Here is a 22,536-nt window from a genome sequence, read left to right on the forward strand (position 1 = left end):
CTTTTTATTCCGATTTTTGGGAGGCGGAATAAACAAAAAACAGCAATTCCTGAAATTCTTTTAGGGGGGGCGTTTATACCATTCCACGTGTGGTAAAATTGATAAAGCAGTTTTATTCTTCAGGTCAGTACGATTACAGCGATACCTCATTTATGTAATTTTTTTATGTTTTGGCGCTTTTACACAATAAAAACTATTTTATATAAAAAAATAATTGTTTTTGCATCGCTTTATTCTGAGAGCTATAACTTTTTTATTTTTCTGCTGATGATGCTGTATGGCGGCTTTTTTTTGTGGGACAAGATGACATTTTCAGCGGTACCATGGTTATTTATATCCGTCTTTTTGATCGCGTGTTATTCCACTTTTTGTTTGGCGGTATGAGAATAAAGCGTTGTTTTTTGCCTCTTTTTTTTTTTTTTTTTTTTACGGTGTTCACTGAAGAGGTTAACTAGTGATATAGTTTTATAGAGCGGGTCGTTACGGACGTGGCGATACTAAATATGTGTACTTTTATTGTGTTATTTTTTTTTTATTTAGATAAAGAAATGTATTTATGGGAATATTTTTTTTTTTTTCTTTATTTAAGAATTTTTTTTTTATTTTTTTTTTACACATGTGGACATTTTTTTTTTTACTTTTTTACTTTGTCCCAGGGGGGACATCACAGATCGGTGATCTGACAGTGTGCACAGCACTCTGTCAGATCACCGATCTGACAGGCAAGGGCGGAGGCTTGCCGGCGCCTGCTATTAGGAACTCTCAGCAGGCGCCGGCAAGCTAGGTCATCTCATGACCCAGAAGGAGTCCCGCGGCCATCTTGGATCCGGGGACTCCTTCCAGGTCACTGGAGCAGCGCGATCTCATCGCGTTGCTCCGGTGGGAGAGCGCAGGGAGCCCCCGTCCCTGCGCGATCCCCCCCTATGCCGCTGTCACTATTGACAGCGGCATCAGAGGGGTTAAATGCCCGTGATCGGCTATAGCGCCGATCGTGGGCATTGCTGCTGGGTGTCAGCTGTCATATACAGCTGACACCCGCACCCGATCACCGCGGTGCTCAGCGTGAGACCGCGGTGATCGATGCGCCGTACTAGTACTGCTGCTGGCACAAATGCAGTGTCGGCAGCGCAGTACTAGTACGGCGCATGTCGCGTAGGGGTTAAACTTGGCCAAAGTGTAGAAAATAAAAAAAAACACAGTGCTATCACAGTAGATTAAATAATTTGTGTGTATCACACAAAATTATCAATGACAAATCATTTTTTACAGATTTTTGATATGTTGGTGGAGGTGATGGCGGCAGTTCGGGTTGCTGCTCTTGTGGCCTTTGTCCTTCACCCTGTTGGTGGGTTCTCTGTTGGGCCTGCTCCAAAATCTGCCCATGCTCAGATTGCCCAGTTGAGTACTGGCCATAAGGGTGGATACTATGGGCATCATGACGATAGTACACCTCACGTGAGTCATAACCCCCACCAATATGGCCATGTCGTCCAAACCCAGGTTGGGACCAGCCTCCAACACTGGGTCTAGACAAGTGGCCATATTGGTAAGGTTGCTGAAAGGGTGCCATTGGTTGGTTATGTTGGGGAAAGGGTTGAGGTGTAGGCATTGGTGGGTTATGTTGGGGAAAGGGTTGAAGTGTAGGCATACGAGGAGGAGGTGCTTCAGATCCCTCTTGAGCATGCAGTGGTTGATTTGTTTGCATACGCATGAGATTACATGTTGACAGCTGCCACCTCTCAATGTACTCAAACAAATCATAAGGGCTATTTGGGGGGGGTGCATGCATCAAGAAGGATTTAAAAGCACCCTCTCACAAGTAGCATCACTTCACAGGGTATGATACGGAGATACCGGGCCAGGCTTTGTGAAAATGCCTCCTCACCCTCAACCTGAGCAGCCATGGCCAAATAATTTAACATACCAGTGTCCGCATTCCATTGGCTTTCAATTAGCCCTCTCCTTCTGCAGCCATGGCGTCAGGTCACAGCTGGCTGTGGGGAGGCCTCCAGCGGAACAGTGGGGCTGCTGCTGTGGCCAGGATCTTCGGGCATCACTGAAGCTGGTGCATCTGTGGGTGGGGCTGCAGCATCTGGCCCAGGTGGTTGTGGAACATGAGGGGCAGCCGAAGAAGTAACCGGAGGGATAAACATGGTAGGAGCCCTAGATGGGCCATCCACTTCTTCTCCTTCCGCAACAGGATCAATCAATGGCTCGGATTTGGACCCTGTTTTCTCCCTCTCGGTGAGGTTGGATTGTGTTCTGTTATGTAATTAGAAAAATTTAATTTTAGAAATCATCTATGAGCATTCCAAACATATGAGTAATGTGGTGTGAGGTTTGTACTTACAGTCTGAGATCCAAACTGGGATCCAGAAAGGACTGCCGGTCAAAATAATTATATTTTCTTTTTGCCGAAGCAGATGACCCACTTCTAGACCACTGCTGACTTTCTCTGCGGTACTGGTCCCGAATGCTGCGCCAACATCTCATAACATCTTCCAGTGCGATGACAGAGAAGAAAATAATGTATAAGGCCATTGTGCACATTGGTAACACAAGGTGTCAGTGATTTAACAGATTGTAATATGCCCTAGTAAGCTGCATTTCTTAATAAATATCTTCAGTAATCAAATTTAACACACAAATAGCACAATACCATAAAAGGGGAACCTGTTATGACCTGGTGGTTAAGAGGCCACACTGATATGACCTGGTGGCTAAAACGCAACATGGAACGAGCTCTGAGGAGGTGGTAACTCTACTGACCGCAGTCCCTAATCCTAACAACAACACTAGTAATAGCCGTGGGATGTTCCTGACTCTCCCTAGACACCTCTTCACAGCCTAAGAACTAGCTACCCCTAAAGAAGGAAATAGAAAGCTATCTTGCCTCAGAGAAAACCCCAAAAGGAAAGATAGCCCCCCACAAATATTGACTGTGAGTGGAGAGGGAAATGACGTACACAGAAATGAAATCAGATATCAGCAAAGGAGGCCAATACTAAACTTGATAGACAGAGAGAAAAGGATACTGTGTGGTCAGTATAAAAACTACAAAATCCACGCAGAGTTTACAAAAATGAACTCCACACCGACTCACGGTGTGGAGGGGCAAATCTGCTTTTCCAGAGCTTCCAGCTAGCCTGAATATGACATAGTGACAAGCTGGATAAAAGAGACATATTTGCAGAGCAATAGAGTCCAAAGCAAATGGACAAACAAGAACTAGCAAAAACTTATCTTTTGCTGACAAGGACAGGCCATATGAGAAATCCAAGGAGAGAACCAAATCCAACCTAAGACATTGACAGCTGGCATGAACTAAAGCCCAGAGCAGGTTTAAATAACAAACCCAGGCAAGGCGATTAGTGAAGGCAGCTGCTACAGCTACCTAAAGGAGCAGCAGTTCCACTCGAAACCACCAGAGGGAGCCCAAGGGCAGAACTCACAAAAATACCATTAGCAACCACAGGAGGGAGCTCCAGAACGGAATTCACAACAGTACCCCCCCCTTGAGGAGGGGTCACCGAACCCTCACCAGAGCTCCCAGGCCGATCAGGACGAGCCAAATGGAAAGCACGAACCAAATCGGCAGCATGAACATCGGACGCAACAACCCAAGAATTATCCTCCTGGCCATAACCCTTCCACTTGACCAGACACTGAAGCTTCCGCCTCGAAAAACGAGAATCCAAAATCTTCTCCACCACATATTCCAATTCCCCCTCAACCAACACCGGAGCAGGAGGATCAACGGAGGGAACCATAGGTACCACATATCTCCGCAACAAGGATCTATGGAACACATTATGAATGGAAAAGGAAGCTGGAAGGGCCAAACGAAAAGACACCGGATTGATAATTTCAGAAATTAGGCCCAATAAAGCGAGGCTTGAACTTAGGGGAAGAAACCTTCATAGGAACATGACGAGAAGACAACCAGACCAGATCCCCAACACGAAGCCGGGGACCAACACACCGACGATGGTTAGCAAAACGTTGAGCCTTTTCCTGAGACAATGTCAAACTGTCCACCACATGAGTCCAAATTTGCTGCAACCTGTCCACCACAGAATCCACACCAGGACAGTCAGAAGGCTCAAGCTGCCCTGAAGAAAAACGAGGATGAAAACCAAAGTTACAAAAGAAAGGCGAAACCAAGGTAGCCGAACTAGCCTGATTATTAAGGGCAAACTCGGCCAACGGCAAAAAGGTCACCCAATCATCCTGATCAGCAGACACGAAGCATCTCAAATAGGTTTCCAAGGTCTGATTGGTTCACTCCGTTTGGCCATTTGTCTGAGGATGGAATGCTGAAGAAAAAGACAAATCAATGCCCATTCTAGCACAAAAAGACCGCCAAAACCTAGAAACGAACTGGGAGCCTCTGTCAGACACAATATTCTCCGGAATACCATGCAAACGAACCACATGCTGAAAAAATAATGGAACCAAATCAGAGGAGGAAGGCAACTTAGGCAAAGGTACCAAATGGACCATCTTAGAAAACCGGTCACAAACCACCCAGATGACAGACATCTTCTGAGAAACAGGAAGATCAGAAATAAAATCCATGGAAATATGCGTCCAGGGCCTCTCAGGAATAGGCAAGGGCAAAAGCAACCCACTGGCACGGGAACAGCAAGGCTTAGCCCGAGCACAGGTCCCACAGGACTGCACAAACGAACGCACATCCCGCGACAAGGAAGGCCACCAAAAGGACCTAGCCACCAAATCTCTGATACTGAAAATCCCAGGGTGACCAGCCAACACCGAACAATGAACCTCAGAAATTACCCTGCTAGTCCATCTATCAGGAACAAACAGTTTCCCCACTGGACAGCGGTCAGGTTTATCAGCCTGAAACTCCTGAAGTACCCGCCGCAAATCAGGGGAGATGGCAGAAAGAATCACCCCCTCCTTGAGGATCCCAGCCGGCTCAAGAACCCCCGGAGAATCAGGCAAAAAACTCCTAGAAAGGGCATCAGCCTTCACATTCTTAGATCCCGGAATATACGAGACCACAAAATCAAAACGGGAGAAAAACAGAGACCACCGAGCTTGTCTAGGATTCAACCGCTTAGCAGACTCGAGGTAAATCAGATTTTTATGATCAGTCAAGGCCACCACACGATGCTTGGCTCCCTCAAGCCAATATCGCCACTCCTCAAATGCCCACTTCATAGCCAACAACTCCCGATTGCCGACATCATAATTACGCTCAGCAGGCGAAAACTTTCTGGAGAAGAAAGCACATGGTTTCATCAAAGAGCCATCAGAATTTCTCTGAGACAAAACGGCCCCTGCCCCAATCTCAGAAGCATCAACCTCAACCTAAAAAAGGGAGAGAAACATCTGGCTGACGCAACACAGGGGCAGAAGTAAAATGACGTTTAAGCTCCTGAAAGGCCTCAACAGCCGCAGAGGACCACTTTCTAAATTTCTGGCAGTATACTTCTGCTGCTTCCTGACACAGAGCCAGCAAAGTTTTTTCTGCCTGATCCACAGAATTAGGCTCGTCATACAGCAATCCGAGCGCTTGAAAAAATGCATCATATTGAGCAAGGCAGGATTTCCTGGCTCAAGGGAGAATGCCCAGTCCTGCGGGTCACCACGCAGCAAAGAAATAACAATCTTCACCTGCTGAATGGGGTCACCAGAGGAACGGGGTCTCAGAGCAAAAAACAATCTGCAATTATTTTTAAAGTTCAAAAATTTAGATCTATCCCCAGAAAACAAATCAGGAATAGGAATTCTAGGCTCTAATACCGGAGTCTGGAAAACATAATCTTGAATACTCTGTACCCTTGCAGCGAGTTGATCCATGCGCAAGGACAGACCCTGAACCTCCATATCAGCACCAAAATCCTGAACCACCCAGAGATTAAGGGGAAAAAAAAGACAAAACAAGCTACAAAGGAAAAAAAATGACTCAGAACTTTTTTTTCCCTCTTTTGAGATGCATTTAACACATTGTGGGCCAGCTGTACCGTTATGACCTGGTGGTTAAGAGGCCACACTGATATGACCTGGTGGCTAAAACGCAACATGGAACGAGCTCTGAGGAGGTGGTAACTCTACTGACCGCAGTCCCTAATCCTAACAACAACACTATTAATAGCCGTGGGATGTTCCTGACTCTCCCTAGACACCTCTTCACAGCCTAAGAACTAGCTACCCCTAAAGAAGGAAATAGAACGCTATCTTGCCTCAGAGAAAACCCCAAAAGGAAAGATAGCCCCCCACAAATATTGACTGTGAGTGGAGAGGGAAATGACGTACACAGAAATGAAATCAGATATCAGCAAACGAGGCCAATACTAAACTTGATAGACAGAGAGAAAAGGATACTGTGCGGTCAGTATAAAAACTACAAAATCCACGCAGAGTTTACAAAAATGAACTCCACACCGACTCACGGTGTGGAGGGGCAAATCTGCTTTCCCAGAGCTTCCAGCTAGCCTGAATATGACATAGTGACAAGCTGGACAAAAGAGACATATTTGCAGAGCAATAGAGTCCAAAGCAAATGGACAAACAAGAACTAGCAAAAACTTATCTTTTGCTGACAAGGACAGGCCATATGAGAAATCCAAGGAGAGAACCAAATCCAACCTAAGACATTGACAGCTGGCATGAACTAAAGCCCAGAGCAGGTTTAAATAACCAACCCAGGCAAGGCGATTAGTGACGGCAGCTGCTACAGCTACCTAAAGGAGCAGCAGTTCCACTCGAAACCACCAGAGGGAGCCCAAGGGCAGAACTCACAAAAATACCATTAGCAACCACAGGAGGGAGCTCCAGAATGGAATTCACAACAGGAACCTCATAGAATGTAAGTACACAAGGACAGGGTCCTCTACCCTCTATACCAGTCTGTCATTGTAAATTTGCTTACTGTAAAGGTACCGTCACATTTAGCGACGCTGCAGCGATCTAGACAACGATGCCGATCGCTGCAGCATCGCTGTGTGGTCGCTGGAGAGCTGTCACACAGACAGCTCTCCAGCGACCAACGATGCCGAAGTCCCCGGGTAACCACGGTAAACATCGGGTTACTAAGCGCAGGGCCGCGCTTAGTAACCCGATGTTTACCCTGGTTACCAGTGTAAATGTAAAAAAAACCCAAACACTACATACTTACATTCCGGTGTCTGTCGGGTCCCCCGGCGTTCTGCTTCCCTGCACTGTAAGCGCCGGCCGTAAAGCAGAGCGGTGACGTCACCGCTGTGCCCTGCTTTACGGCCATCTGGCGCTGACACAGTTCAGGGAAGCAGAACACCGGGGGACCCGACAGACACCGGAATGTGAATATGTAGTGTTTGGGTTTTTTTACATTTACACTGGTAACCAGGGTAAATATCGGGTTACTAAGCGTGGCCCTGCGCTTAGTAACCCGATGTTTACCCTGGTTACCAGTGAAGACATCGCTGAATCAGCGTCACACACGCCGACTCAGCAATGTCTGCGGGAGATCCAGCGACGAAATAAGGTGCTGGCCTTCTAGCTCTGACCAACGATGTCACAGCAGGATCCTGATCGCTGCTGCGTGTCAAACACAACGATATCGCTATCCAGGACCCTGCAACGTCACGGATCGCTAGCGATATCATTGTTAAGTTGTTCAGTGTGAAGGTACCTTAAGCGACATCTATAAACGCTGTACATAACCCTTTCTCATGTCCAGCACCATTAAATAAATGGTGCAATATACATACAAAATCAGAAAAAGATAAATAATAGTAGTGTAAAAATATTGTTCTTACTGCAGTTTACAATATTAATTAATCGAGAAACATGAGTGTACTTACTTATTTGCCTCTGTCCCTCACGTGGCAGCTGCTCATAATCTGGGAAAAGGATCCCACAGATGCTCCTCCAAGCAGCCTCTTTCCTTGCCGGGTTAGCATAGTTTGCATCACGCTGTTCCCAAATTTCGGGCCTTTCTTGGACCATGACCAGGAGCATATATACATTGATGATGTTTGCCATGCTGCTTGCAACTCCGTGGAGGCGTGCGTCAGACTTCCGGGATGTCTGTCTGGCTTTTTCAGCTAATTAGCATGTCTAATAGTGTTGAGCATTCCGATACCGCAAGTATCGGGTATCGGCCGATATTTGCGGTATCGGAATTCCAATACCGAGTTCCGATATTTTTGTGATATCGGAAATCGGAATCGGAAATTCCCAGTGTATGGTTCCCAGGGTCTGGAGGAGAGGAAACTCTCCTTCAGGCCCTGGGATCCATATTCATGTGTAAAATAAAGAAAAAAAAATAAAAAATAGGGATATACTCACCCTCTGACACACCCTGGGTGTAACCGCTGCAACCAGCAGCCTCCGTTCCTAAGAATGAGCGAGTGAAGGACCTGCAATGACGTCGCGGCTTGTGATTGGTTGCGTGAGCGGTCACATGAGCGGTCACGCGACCAATCACAAGCCGCGACGTTATCGAAGGTCCTTAACTCGGCATTTTTTAGGAACGGAGGCACCGCTAAGAGCAGGGGCCGCCGGAGGGGTGAGTATATCAATATTTTTTATTTTTATTCTTTATTTTATACTTGAATATGGATCCCAGGGCCTGAAGGAGAGTTTCCTCTCCTTCAGACCCTGGGAACCATTCCGATATTTTGTGTCCCATAGATATGCATTGGTATCTGGTATCGGTATCGGCGAGATCCGATATTTTGCCGGTATCGGCCGATCCAATCCGATACCGATACCTTTGCATATCGGAAGGTATCGCTCAACACTAATGTCTAAGCTTCCTGATTGAGGGCTTGGCACATTTCCTGTCACCTGGAGATGTCTGGAATATTTTTCGCAAGTCACACTGCTGGTCCGTGTGTAATCCGTATTTTTTACGTATCCATAGACTTTTATTGTACGCTGACAAACGCAGCATGCTGCGACTTTCTATGCCCGTAAAATACGGCTGCGAAATATACGTGAGATAGGAGCTGCCCCATAAAGAATAATTGGTCTGTGTGCAATTATGTAGTTTTTGCACCTCTCATACATCCGTAAAATGCTCTAGTGTGACGCTGGCCAAAGGCACATCAAGGCCTATCCAAACGTTACATCTCGATTCCAGCCAATTCTGCGTTCAAAAAGTCAAACTGTGCTCCTTCCCTTCTGAGCCCTGCCATGCACTCAAATAATGTTTTTCCCCCACAAATAGGGTATAGACATGCACAGGAGATGTAGCACAACAAATTTTAAGGACTATTTTCCCCTGTTACCCTTTTAAAAATAAAACATTTGGGGCTAAGATAACAACATTTTTGTGAAAACAAAATTAAATGTTCGTTTTTCCTTCTGCATTCCTTTAATTCCTGTGAAGAACATGAAGGGTTAATAAACTTTTTGAATGTGGTTTTCAGCATTTTGAAAGGTGTAGATTTTAGAATGATGTAACTTTTGGGTATTTTCTGTCATATAGCCCCCTCAAAGTCACTTCAAATGTGATGTGGTCCCTAAAAAATAGTCTTGTAAAAATAAGAAATTGCTGACAAACTTTTAACCTTTCTAACTTCTTAACAAAAAAAAATTGATTCAATTAAAAAATCATGCTGATGTAAAGTAGACATATGGGAAATGTTATTTATTAACAATTTTGTGTAATTTAATTGAAGGGCATAACAATTTAAAGTTAGAAAATTACAACATTTTCTCGTTTTTGAAAACTTTTTGATATTTTCATAAATAAACGCAAATCATATTGATCCAAAATTTACACTAACATGAAGTACAATGTGTCACGAAAAAAATCTCAGAATCACGGGGATATGTTAAAGCGTTCCAGAGTTATTGCCACATAAAGTGACACTAGTCAGTTTTGGAAAATGAGGCTCGGTTTTCAAGTACAAAGTGGCTCAGTCCTTAATTGGTTAAAATAATCTGCTAAATTCCAAGGTACCTGAACTTTCCAAAAAAGAGAAGAAGGGTCTGCCACAAGACTAATCATGCAGGAATGACTGATGGACATGGTCAGTAAAGAATTGATGTCCCCTTTTTATGATTGAAAGAGCCTACTGGACCCCAGGAAAAAAAGTAACCTGGGAGTCTGCCTAGAGCCATTTTTGCTAAAGATAAAGATCTCTGTTTTAAAGACAGAGCTGCTATTCTTAGGAAATTTAAAGAAAAATAGACAGTGCAATGTAATATGTTGAATAAATTTCTCAAACCGGACTTTTCAAAAAAGACGCAGAAAAGAGAGCAACTTTCCTTGATGCCAACAATAGGCTTGAACTGCATACCATTTATCATTCCAGCCAAATTAAGAGTTAGAACTGAGGATAGAGCAATGTTTGCTTTTAAAATTTTGGTGAGCAGATTAACAGCTGATTGGACACCATTTTCACAAACTGTAAGTAACTTACTACATCTCATTGATGTCAGTCATTTGATGGAGTCGGATAGGCAATAAAAGACAGATATAATTGCTGTGATGCTAGTCACTACTCAGTGACAAGCCACAAGGCTGGGTAGTCAAGAGGTCCGAAGTCAAAAACCAGGAGGGTACATCATGCACTGAGGGGTGAGACAAAGGCATTTGTCTAAAGGACAGTCCTGGGTCAGAATTCCAAAAATGTAGTGGATCACGACAAAAGGGCTTGGCAAACACAAGGTCAAAGGCAAATCCGACCGGTGGTGACATCATCGAGGTTACCTCCAGTCACTGACGCTGCGCTCCCAGCAGCTCATTCACCAGTGGTTCTCAGGCTAGACGGTCGCATCTTGGCACCATCCTGTCATGATCCCTGCTATAGACTTATAGCAGGAGTCTGAGTCAGGGTACTAAAATTGATTCACCAGAGAGTTAAGGGGTCTGGGTAGCAGAAGCTGGCAAGGTATCAGAGCAGCAGAGCCGAGTGAAAAGAAAGTCAGCTAGACGCTGCAACAGAACCTGCAGCATGTGACCGGTCACATGATATGGAGGCGGAGTCTCCCGCAGGTCTGCAGCATAAAGCAGGAGAGCGCGGCGGTGATGATACCAGAACACCGCAAAGGGGGTAAGTGCACAGGGGTGGGCGAGAGCAAACGGAGGTCAAACGGAGGCCGAGGTCAAAGTTACCAGACAGGACAGACAGTACAAAAGGGGAACCAGGAGAAAAGCCAAAAGTCAGAACCAAGAGAGCAAGCGAAGTACACAATCAGAAGGCAGAATCAGCAACAGGAAGACAGACTGCAACAAAACCAAACAATCTCAGAAAATACAGGCAAAAGGCACTGGCACAGCGGGGTCGACCTCAGCCAAGGGCACAAGTATAACCGACAAGGTCGGAACCCACAGAGAGGCTGTAAAAGGCCTCACTGATGCCAAAAGGAGGCTCCAAAAGATTAACCCCAAAGATACCCCAACTATAAAATAGACAGAACTATGACACATCCAGGTTGAAAACTATTTCTCCCCAGATATGGATTTCGGCATGGGACAGAACGACCAACAAGTGAAGGGATATTGTTGTTTTTTAATTTTAGTTTTATTTCAGGAGAACGAGAGCTTCGTTGGAATAGGCGTTAGGTGAGTATAACTGTTTGCTATTTTTAAATAAAATGGAAAAGTGTGTATATCATCAGCCGCTTCTGAGCTGTAAATAAAAAATTTGTTTAAAAAACTGCAAGCGTTCCCTGTATTTTTGATAGCCAGCCAGGCAAAACCCACAGCTGGGGGCTGCAACCCTCAGCTGTCAGCATCAGCAAGGTTGGCTATATTTTTTAATTATTTAAATAAATCATTTAAAAAACGGCACGGGGTTCCCTCCATTTTTGACAACCAGTATTGATAAAGCAGACAGGTGGGGGCTGATATACTCAGGCTGGTAAGAGGCCATGGATACTCCCCCCCAGCCTAAAAATAGCAGCCCGCAGCTGCCCAGAAAAGGCACATCTATTAGAAGCGCTAATTCTGGCACTTTGCCTGTCTCTTCCCACTTACCCTGTAGCAATGGCAAGTGGGGTTCATATTTGTGGGGTTGATGTCACCTTTGTATTGTCAGGTAATATCACATATACATGCGGACCGGCTGGTCAGTATATTTCACCGCCGCCGTCTGGACAAGCCGGGTCCCATAAGTCGTGAGGGCCCTGGGGTCCCTCGTAGAAGGCGGGGTACTGTCATGTCGGACGCTGTTCACACTAGGGCGCCCGACAGACAGCGGTAATTCCTCATTCATTCACTATATGCTCAGTGGCGCCGGCTAGATTGATTCAGATTGTCCGGGGTTAATCTGGCTGGTACTCGGGTTGGAGGCTTAGTCACGCCCATTGCCTTTAAATAGTTTTGCTGGGCTCTGGGCGTCGCCGATTATAGCTTGTGTCTTGTGCCTGGTGATCTTGGTCTGGAGTGGTGGTCTAGGAGAGGAAATATCGTATCTGGTGGTGGGAGGGGCTGGTGAGGACCCAGCAGTCATGGTGCACATTGGCACAAATGACAAAGTTAGAGGTAGGTGGAAGGTCCTTAAAGATGATTTCAGGGAATTAGGCTGCAAGCTGAAAGCAAGGACCTCCAACGTGGTATTTTCCGAAATACTGCCTGTACCACGTGCCACGCCAGAGAGGCAACGGGAGATTAGGGAGGTAAATAAGTGGCTCAAGAATTGGTGTAGGAAGGAGGGGTTTGGGTTCCTGCAGAACTGGCCCGACTTCTCAGTGGGCTACAGGCTCTACGCTAGGGACGGGCTGCACCTCAATGGGGGAGGTGCAGCTGTGCTGGGGGAGAAAATGGCTAGAAGGTTGGAGGAGTGTTTAAACTAGGGATTGGGGGGAGGGTATTCAATTTATAGGAGAGGAAGATAGGGCAGATAGAGACCTGGGCACAAATAAGGAAGTTGGGGGTGGCGGTGGCATGGGGGGTGGCGTGAGAAAGGTTAATAATTTAAGAAAGAATAGAGGTACAGAGAGGAACATCAAGTGCATGTATACTAATGCCAGAAGCCTCGCCAACAAAATGGCCGAATTAGAATTAATGTTGTTGGAGCATAATTATGACATGGTGGGGATATCTGAAATGAGAGCCATGACTGGGCTGTTACCTTGCAGGGCTATAGCCTTTTCAGAAATGACCGTACAGATAAGCAAGGGGGTGGGGTGTGTCTGTATGTAAAATCATCCTTAAAACCCATCCGGCGTGATAATATAGGTGAATTTAGTGAAAATGTAGAGTCCCTGTGGGTGGAGATAAGGGGAGGGGGAAAAATAATAAATTACTGATAGGGGTTTGTTATAAATCTCCAAAAATAATGGAAGCAATGGAGAATATCCTCGTAAAGCAAATAGATGAAGCTGCAACTCAAGGAGAAGTCATTATTATGGGGGACTTCAACTACCCTGAAATAGATTGGGGAACAGAAACCTTCAGTTCCAGCAAAGGTAATCGGTTTTTGACAACTATGAGAGACAATTACCTTTCACAACTGGTTCAGGACCCAACAAGAAGGGGGGCACTGCTAGACCTAATATTAACCAATAGGCCAGACCGCATAGCAAATATAAGGGTTGCGGGTCACTTGGGGAATAGTGATCACAAAATAATAAGTTTTCGTTAGTGTTGAGCATTTCGATACCGCAAGTATCGGGTATCGGCCGATATTTGCTGTGTCGGAATTCCGATACCGAGATCCGATACTTTTGTGATATCGGGAATCGGTATCGGGATTGATATTAATGTGTAAAATAAAGAATAAAAATAAAAAATATTGATATACTCATCTTCCGTTCCTAAGAATGAGCGCTTGAAAGATCTTAGATGACGTCTCGGCTTGTGATTGGTCGCGTGAGCGGTCACGTGACCGCCACGCAACCAATCACAAACCGCGACATCATCTAAGGTCTTTCAAGCGCTTGAAAGACCTTAGATGACGTCGCGGCTTGTGATTGGTCGCGTGGCGGTCACACAAACGGTTGATACATAAAATGAGAATAATGGGGATAGGGGAAAACATGTGTAAGTGAGTTGAGAGCTGGCTCAGGGATAGGAAACAAAGGGTGGTTATTAATTGAGCACACTCGGACTGGGTCGCGGTTAGCAGTGGGGTACCACAGGGGTCAGTATTGGGCCCTTCTTTTTAACATATTTATTAATGACCTTGTAGGGGGCATTCAGAGTAGAATTTCAATATTTGCAGATGACACTAAACTCTGCAGGGTAATCAATACAGGGGAGGACAATTTTATATTACAGGATGATTTATGTAAACTAGAAGCTTGGGCTGATAAATGGCAAATGAGCTTTAATGGGGATAAATGTAAGGTCATGCACTTGGGTAGAAGTAATAAGATGTATAACTATGTGCTTAATTCTAAAACTCTGGGCAAAACCGTCAATGAAAAAGACCTGGGTGTATGGGAGGATGACAAACTCATATTCAGTGGCCAGTGTCAGGCAGCTGCTACAAAGGCAAATAAAATAATGGGATGTATTAAAAGAGGCATAGATGCTCATGAGGAGAACATAATTTTACCTCTATACAAGTAACTAGTTCGACCACACTTAGAATACTGTGCACAGTTCTGGTCTCCGGTGTATAAGAAAGACATAGCTGAACTAGAGCGGGTGCAGAGAAGAGCGACCAAGGTTATTAGAGGACTGGGGGGTCTGCAATACCAAGATAGGTTATTACACTTGGGGCTGTTTAGTTTGGAAAAACGAAGACTAAGGGGTGATCTTATTTTAATGTATAAATATATGAGGGGACAGTACAAAGACCTTTCTGATGATCTTTTTAATCATAGACCTGAGACAGGGACAAGGGGGCATCCTCTACGTCTGGAGGAAAGAAGGTTTAAGCATAATAACAGATGCGGATTCTTTACTGTAAGAGCAGTGAGACTATGGAACTCTCTGCCGTATGATGTTGTAATGAGTGATTAATTACTTCAATTTAAGAGGGGACTGGATGCCTTTCTTGAAAATTATAATGTTACAGGGAATATACACTAGATTCCTTGATAGGGCGTTGATCCAGGAAACTAGTCTGACTGCCGTATGTGGAGTCGGGAAGGAATTTTTTTCCCCAATGTGGAGCTTACTCTTTGCCACAAATTTTTTTTTTGCCTTCCTCTGGATCAACATGTTAGGGCATGTTAGGTTAGGCTATGGGTTGAACTAGATGGACTTAAAGTTTTCCTTCAACCTTAATAACTATGTAACTATGTATTATCCTTCGTTATATTTCTCCTTCCTATATTTGTATTGTTTTGCCCTGTGCACATTATAGTGTTTTCCTGTGTGTCTGCGGCGTGGTGCGTTTTTTAGTTTTCCCTGTCTGTGCTTTCTGTAGGGGTTGGTGAGAGGTCTTATCATTGGGTGGTGGGTGGAGGTTTCAGCTTAGTACTGAAACAGGACTCAGGGTCAGGCCTGGCGGCCCGAACATGCACACCTTTAGTGTAAACTCTGGGAGAGGGACAGACAGGATTTCCCTAGTTTGAGGGATATTGCAGGGGCCCGGGTAATCAGCTGTAGTCTACCCAGTACCCCCGTGACACAGACATTCCCCTACTTATTGTATACATAAATTCTAAGTGTCTATCATTCGTGCCAACCCTTGGCACTATATATGCACATTTCTGCTAATCCCTTGACCAGTTATTTTAGTGAATTTAGATTAAAGTTTAAATGTTAAGTAGATTTTCAATATTGCTTCTCTAATAAGCTGCATGGTGGAAGACATAAGTATACAACAGATAATAATGTGGAATATGGAATAGTATAGTGGTTTTGTATTAGTGACTAATTAACATTGTCTATGTGAAATTGGCTTGTATAACCATATTACATTTCCTTTTATTTACTGGGGAAATAAAGTAACATTGTATTTGTTTTGATTTCTAAGGTCCAATATTGGAGTTGAAATTCCAAGAAATTTTGACAGTATTAATGTATCCCGATGCAACAATGGTAAGTACATTTCCAGCAACAATTATAACCAAAAGCAACCTGGTGGCCAAAAGTGTTTGCACCCTTGAATTTGTTTCAGAAAATAAAGTATTTCTTCCCGAAAATTATTGCAATTACACGTTTTGTTATACACATGTTTATTTCTTTTATATGTATTGGAACAACACAAAAAAAAAACAGAGGAAAAAGAGGTAAATTAGACATGATTTCACACAAAACTCCAAAATTGTTGGCATCCTCAACCTAATATTTTGTTGCACACGCTTTAGAATAAATAACTGCAGTCAATTGCTTCCTATATCCATCAACAAGCTTCTAACACCTCTCAATTGAAATTTTTGACTACATTTCTTTTGCAAACTGCTCCAGGTCTCTCATATTTGAAATGTGCCATTTCTAGGGATGAGCAAATGTGCTCAGAGATACTCTGTCAATGGGCGGTGTTCAATGTAAAACTCGAATCCCCACCCCGCTTGTTTGGTGCCTCTTATGAACCCAACAAGCTTGTGGGAATTGATTGTTATTCACTTAATGCCGTAGCCGTCTTGGTTGTGGCATTACTGTGATTGGCTGGCCGTCTGACATCATGAGGGATTATGAAATGACCGACGCCGCCCGGGTTGACGCACTGATGCCATTGCACAGCTCTGTGACCCATCGTATTGGAGGGAGAGAGTGCTTGTCCCGGCCTGTGTGCACAGTATAATGAATCAGAGGCCTGTGGTGTGGATAATAATGATGAAGCTGAACCATCATACTAACAGCCCTTCTAAGGGCTAATCATTTGTATGACATTTAATCTGCATTTAGCCTACGGAGCTAGAGTCACAGCAGCAGGGAGAGTGAAAGAATCCAGTTTGTAGAAATAGATTAGGCCTGTGCAGTCCATTGGCAAACATATAGCTGCAGTATTTTTTGTGGGGGCTGAAAAAAATTTAATTTATTTTGATGCATCAAGTATTACATACTTTGAAGTCCTTTTCTGAGTTGTATAACATACCCAAAAGCCATTGAAACATTTTCCTGGGCTACATTTCTCAGCCATAAACTATTCTGTACAGTGGAGTAAATTTATGTGATCTCTAAAACTGATAAAAAGATTTTAAACATTTTGTTGACTTCCATATCTCAGCCATACAGTGCTATGTGGTCTGTGAACATTTATGTGATCTCTAAACCTGAAGAAAGGCATTGAAACATGCTTCTGGATTGAATTTAATTGTCATTCATACACTTTTCCACTCTTTCTGTTACATTACAGTGGAGTAAACTCACAAAAACCACTTTGATTGCTGCAGGCAACCAGAGGGAGAAGGCAGGCAACTGTTCCACAGAGCGTCAACACTACTGAATTTCTCCAACAAAGAGATGATCTGTAACTTTTTAAAATAGAGTCCTGAGACAAACAAGATGGACATTTGCAACCTGTGCCATGCAAAGATCAGCAGGGGCCTGAACACTAAGAATCTAACCACCACCAGCATGATCAGGCACCCAACTCAGTGGGTGAACGCCTGGGTCCACGATTGGTGCCATCGGGTGACACCACGGGCGTAGAGGTCTCCTAAGCAGCACCTATCCTTGCACTTTCTGACTTACCTTTATCAGGCACTACCAAATCCTTGTCCCAGCCCAGCTTTCAGCTATCCTTACCCCAGGCCTTGGAATGTAAAACATAAGTTCCCAGCCACCCACACAGAGGCCCAAATGCTAAACAGGCACATTTCCAGGCTGATTGCCATGGAAATGTTGCCATTTAAGCTGGTAGACATAGAGGATTTTGCTGACTCATGGTGGAATTCGTCCCTTTGTACTCAGTCCCCCACACACTTTTTCTCCTAATGTGGCGCATTGTACCAGTTTGTGTCTACATCACCAGTGCCCTTACCAACACACTTACTGGAATTGTCCTCTTAATGACCAACATGTTGACTAGCCCTTGAGGCCAGGGACACTACACTACCCTGACGGCACACTGGGTGAACAATGTGAAGGCTGCGGCCAAGTCACACCCATGTGCTCCTGATGCCAAGGATTGCTGGCCCAACTTCTATCAGGGCTTCCTCCACCTTCTACAGCAGTTTCAGCACCCCCTCCTACTTATTTTACATCTTTGATGTAGTATATCAGAGCACATCGTCCACATCAGCCAGAAGCAGGAAGCTCTGGAGGACTGCTTTAGCGAAGCGGTGACAGACTCTGCTGAAACTAATTTTTCTAGTAGACAAACCGCATACTGTGGCAAAGTTACTTAAAGGAAAAACAGACCAGACAGATTTGTGTTTTTTGTCTCTGAACCTCCAGCCAGGCATGGACGCGTGTTGGCAAGCTCACACACATACCATGATTGGCACATGAGCTCAACTTGGTAGTTCACCGATTTCTGAAAACTTACCCAGATTTGCCATTTCATCTTATCAAAGTACCCCATGTCAGTGCCCATTTCCACAAGTTGGCTACAGCTCCTGCCACTCTGGTGGTGCTGCAACAGTGCATGCAAGTGCCAGCTCACTGACTGGTGTGCAACATTACCATGCTCTGGAACTTCACACTGCACATGCTGGCAAGGCTTTGTGAGCAGAAGAGGCAAGTGTCTCCCAACCGAAATTTTAAGATTTGTCCACAGGTGCTCAGTGGGATTTATATCGGAACTCATTACTGGCCACTTTAGAACTCTCCAGTTTCCAGCCATTTCTGGGTACTTCTTGAAGTATGTTTTGGGTAATTGTCCTGCATGAAGACCCATGACATAGAATGCAGACCCTGCTTTCTGACACTAGACACTACATTGCAACCCAAAATCCTTTTAGTAATCTTCATATTTCATGATTAGAGATGAGTGAATATTTCAATATTCGGTTCGCTGAATGTGCACATATTCGCCGATTAATTCGCCGAATATTCGCCGAACATTGCACAACACTATTATAGCCAATGCGAGGCAAAAACAAATGCTTACACAACACCTTAGAATGGCCCCAAATGCTACCAAAACACCCCACATGAGGGACAGACACCAGGAAAGTGGCCTCAAATCACGCACAGTACAAATTGCAGCATGGAGCTGCAGCAATCAGCCAGGCATGAGGTATCTGGGTCTGGAACAGCAGTTACAGCTTTCCAATGAATGTCACAGTAAGATGAGGTGGGTGAGGGATCGGTGTAGCCCTGATAACACATGCAAAACCTCTACCTGCTTTCATGCTGAGCCACACTCAGGTGGCACACATATCAGTTTTCTACACTACCATTGTCAGAAAAATTTAAGGATAGTAACACGGGTGGTTGAGTCCAAGGAAATGGAGGCCTGACTGTCTCAGAGGCCTACTGCTACAGACAACACGCATGAAGGAGACCTAACCATAAGTGTTCATATTTCCAAAAATTATTGGCAGGCACCACCAAAGTGGCATCAAATTCACCACAGTGGAAACAGTAGAATAGGGACCGACAGGTCTTTCACTACACCCAATCCAGCAGATGGATGCAAAGCAAGGAGTGTTTGCATTTCCAAAAATTGATGGCATACAACATCAAAGTGGCATCAATGTCACCACAATAGAAATAGTAGAATAGGAACCAACCTATGATAGGCGATAAACACAGACAGTTAATCTGACTCATGGATACCTAGCCACTCGTGTCATACTGACACTTTTCCTCATCTGACTCCCCTGATGAGTCCCCGCTATTGGAGATGAAACGCATAGGGAGAGGGAAAACATTGAGCTTATATATTTAATGGTGGTTGTCCATAGCAGGGTCCACTTGGGGCCTGTCCTTGTGAGGATAGGAGTATTACAGGGGCATGACAGGGAAGGAAGGGAAAAACCTTATACCCCTACCCCACCCTCACATTTGGACCACCGACTCTCAGCAAAGGAAACTGAGAGGAAACCGCTGTGGCTATACATCCTTCCTTATTGGTGAGACCGAACCAATATTTATTCTTGAGCACTGGTTTGCACGAGCACTTTTTGTTTTGTGGTTGCTTGTGTTTCTGTTGGGTGTCCAGGTTTTAATCAATACATTAAAAGTTATGTTTTATTATTGGGATATCCTCCAAGCTATACTCTGTCTCCCCTCTTTCTCATGTGTAGGAGGAAACAATTTTTTCCGTGACCACAACTGCGGAACCATGGGCTGGCTGCAGTGCTGTGAGAGTGTGGAGTATGGCGAACCTGACAAACTGCTGGATCGTGAGAGAGGTGCAGGCGGAGTTGTTACTGTGAATTGAGAAACTTGAGGTGTGATCGTTCTCTGAGATAGGACAAAAACAGCAGGCATGTCTGCTTCAGCTGTTCAGCCGTTACAGCTGAAGCTGGCCTCTCGGTCAGAGTGACTTGATCGGGTAAAGAACCCAAGGTTCTGTGGTCAAAGATCTGCGTCTCAATAGTTGGTACGGTAACAGAGGAGGAGGAGGAAGAAGCAGCAGATGCGATTGATGGGGCGGCTGAGGGTGGTTGATGTTTGCTTTTCCACATTTTTGCGCAGTGGGATTCCCACATTAAAGCATGTTGATTGCGCATGTGAAGGTATATACATGTAGTAGTCATATTATGGCAGTTTTCATCTCGACAAAGTTGGCAGATTATGTGAGTTGGCTCATCCTTTTGCAGTGTCAAACAAGGCCCAGGCTAGGCAACCTTTGCCACCCATGTGAGCTGCAGACCTGCAGACGCTGCTGGTCAAAGGCACAGTTGTGGCTGAGGATGCATTGCTCGTCCTGGCTGCATCACTACGTCTCTGCGACGGACGGTGCAACATACTCTCCTCGTCTTCCTCCTCAGATGACCTACTCTGCTGTGCACCTCTATGTTCATGCCAAGTGGGATCTAACTATTCATAATCATCCTCAGTGTTATCACATTCCTGGCCACTGGAGTCACTCACCTCCTCTTCTTGCACTGACAGCACAGTACAGTCCGCATGAGCCTCAGATATCTGAGTGTCATCAGGATCACCTCCACCCCAGGTGTTAACGTTTTTTTTTTTTTTTGTTTTTTTTTTCCCCCCTTGAGAGTACTTTAGTCTTGTAGGCTCCTAATGTATAAATTTCTAGGTATTAAAGGCTCTTTTATAACTTAAACTAACTTAACGTGAGATCCTATTGGAGGCTCCTGGTGCTGTCTCTCCTCTAGTCCCTTTTTGGAGCACTGTAGGAACTTGAGGACTTAAATTTATCCTGAATTGATCCGTAAATAATGTCTCCTCTAGGCTATATATATTCAGAATATCTCCTGACTGAAGGTTATTGTTGTTTTCCACCTTGGGAGTATTTCTCTCACTTTTTTCGTATTGGCGAATTATATAATGTTTGATAACATAGGTTTGGGCTTATACTGTTGGTCCCATGCTGGTGTGCGGGTGGAACCATATAGAACAACTGTGTCATGAAGCCGGGTGTGTAGATTAATTTTGACTGGTATGGCATACTATCTATGCACATTAGCGCTAGCGCTATGTAACATGTATTATTGGTTATCCTTGATAACGTCTTGTTATGTACGGTTGCCATGTGTTTCCCCGTAATGTGTTCAGTAGGGATTTTTTCCAAAAACTGCCATTGGGGCAATGTATAATACTGTATATTCATCTTGGAGGTAGCTATTGTTTTGTATTTTTAAATTGGGTTAGGCTATCTCCAAGATCTCCAAGTGGGAGCGCCAGTGTAGTCTAACATGCGTCGTAAGGTTTCCCTGGTGACATTTTACTATGCGCAGTAGTAATTTTTGTAACTTTAAAGGAACTGGTGCACTTGTTAATATGACTTTCAGCTGGTCTAAGAATGATAATTTGTAAATAGTAACGCCTGCATAATGCAATACGTATCGCAGGGACTCTGTGGTAACATTTAACCCTGAGCAATAGTAGCTCCTTGTACGCTGAAGGAGCTGATGTTCCTGCTAGTACGATCTTCGGTTGCAACCGACGCCTGCACAGTATGATATGTATTACAGGGTATCCTTAGCAACGTCTGACCATGCGCAGTAGCGACTTCCGGGACGTAATGCAATATGTATCGCAGGGTTTCCCTGGTAACGTTTGACCCTGTGTAATAGCAGCTTCCTGCACGCCGAAGGAGCTGATGTGCCTGTTAGTACGTTCCTCAATTGCAGATAGCGCCTGCGCAGCATGATTTGTATCGCAGGGTATCCTTAGTAACGCCTGACCATGCGCAGTAGCGACTTCCGGGACGCTGAGGGAGTCAGCATGTCTGATGGCGTGATCTTTAGCTGCAGCTGCATCAATTGTGAGTACTATATATACTGGGATCCTTTGGTCACCACATCGTTCCTACCCCTGATGAAGTCACAGTGGTGACGACACGCGTCGGGTTGACCACGCAGGATTTGGTTCCTTTCCTCCTTACTTCAGCCTCCCTGGCCGTTTTCATGGTATGAGCATGTTCATTGGAAATCCATTTTTTGCTAGGAGCAGTATTTGCTTATAGACCTTCAACTTTGCCTTCACAGCCAGTTTATTAGAATCTTTTCTGATTATTTTTCATATTTTTCATATTTAGCTGAAGCACTTTACTGGCTGTTTGAGTGGCTAAGATATGAGTGTCTGTTCATATCATCTCAGCTATTGAATTATTTATCCATATATATTAGATACCAATCTATTAA

The 22,536-nt window shown here is 44.6% G+C and overlaps 1 protein-coding gene across 2 annotated transcripts in view; it reads left to right on the forward strand.

Moving 5' to 3' along the window:
* LOC143764709 (NXPE family member 4-like) overlaps nt 1-22,536 on the forward strand; it is a 417,919-nt gene that overhangs the window by 268,673 nt on the left and 126,710 nt on the right. For both annotated transcript variants that reach the window (XM_077250562.1, XM_077250564.1), the window contains one exon: nt 15,840-15,904. In XM_077250562.1, the coding sequence (XP_077106677.1) occupies nt 15,840-15,904 (65 nt within the window). The remainder of the gene's footprint in view (nt 1-15,839; nt 15,905-22,536) is intronic.

Source organism: Ranitomeya variabilis, chromosome 4 (assembly GCF_051348905.1).
Source record: "Ranitomeya variabilis isolate aRanVar5 chromosome 4, aRanVar5.hap1, whole genome shotgun sequence".
NCBI classification, from domain to species: Eukaryota; Metazoa; Chordata; class Amphibia; order Anura; family Dendrobatidae; genus Ranitomeya; species Ranitomeya variabilis.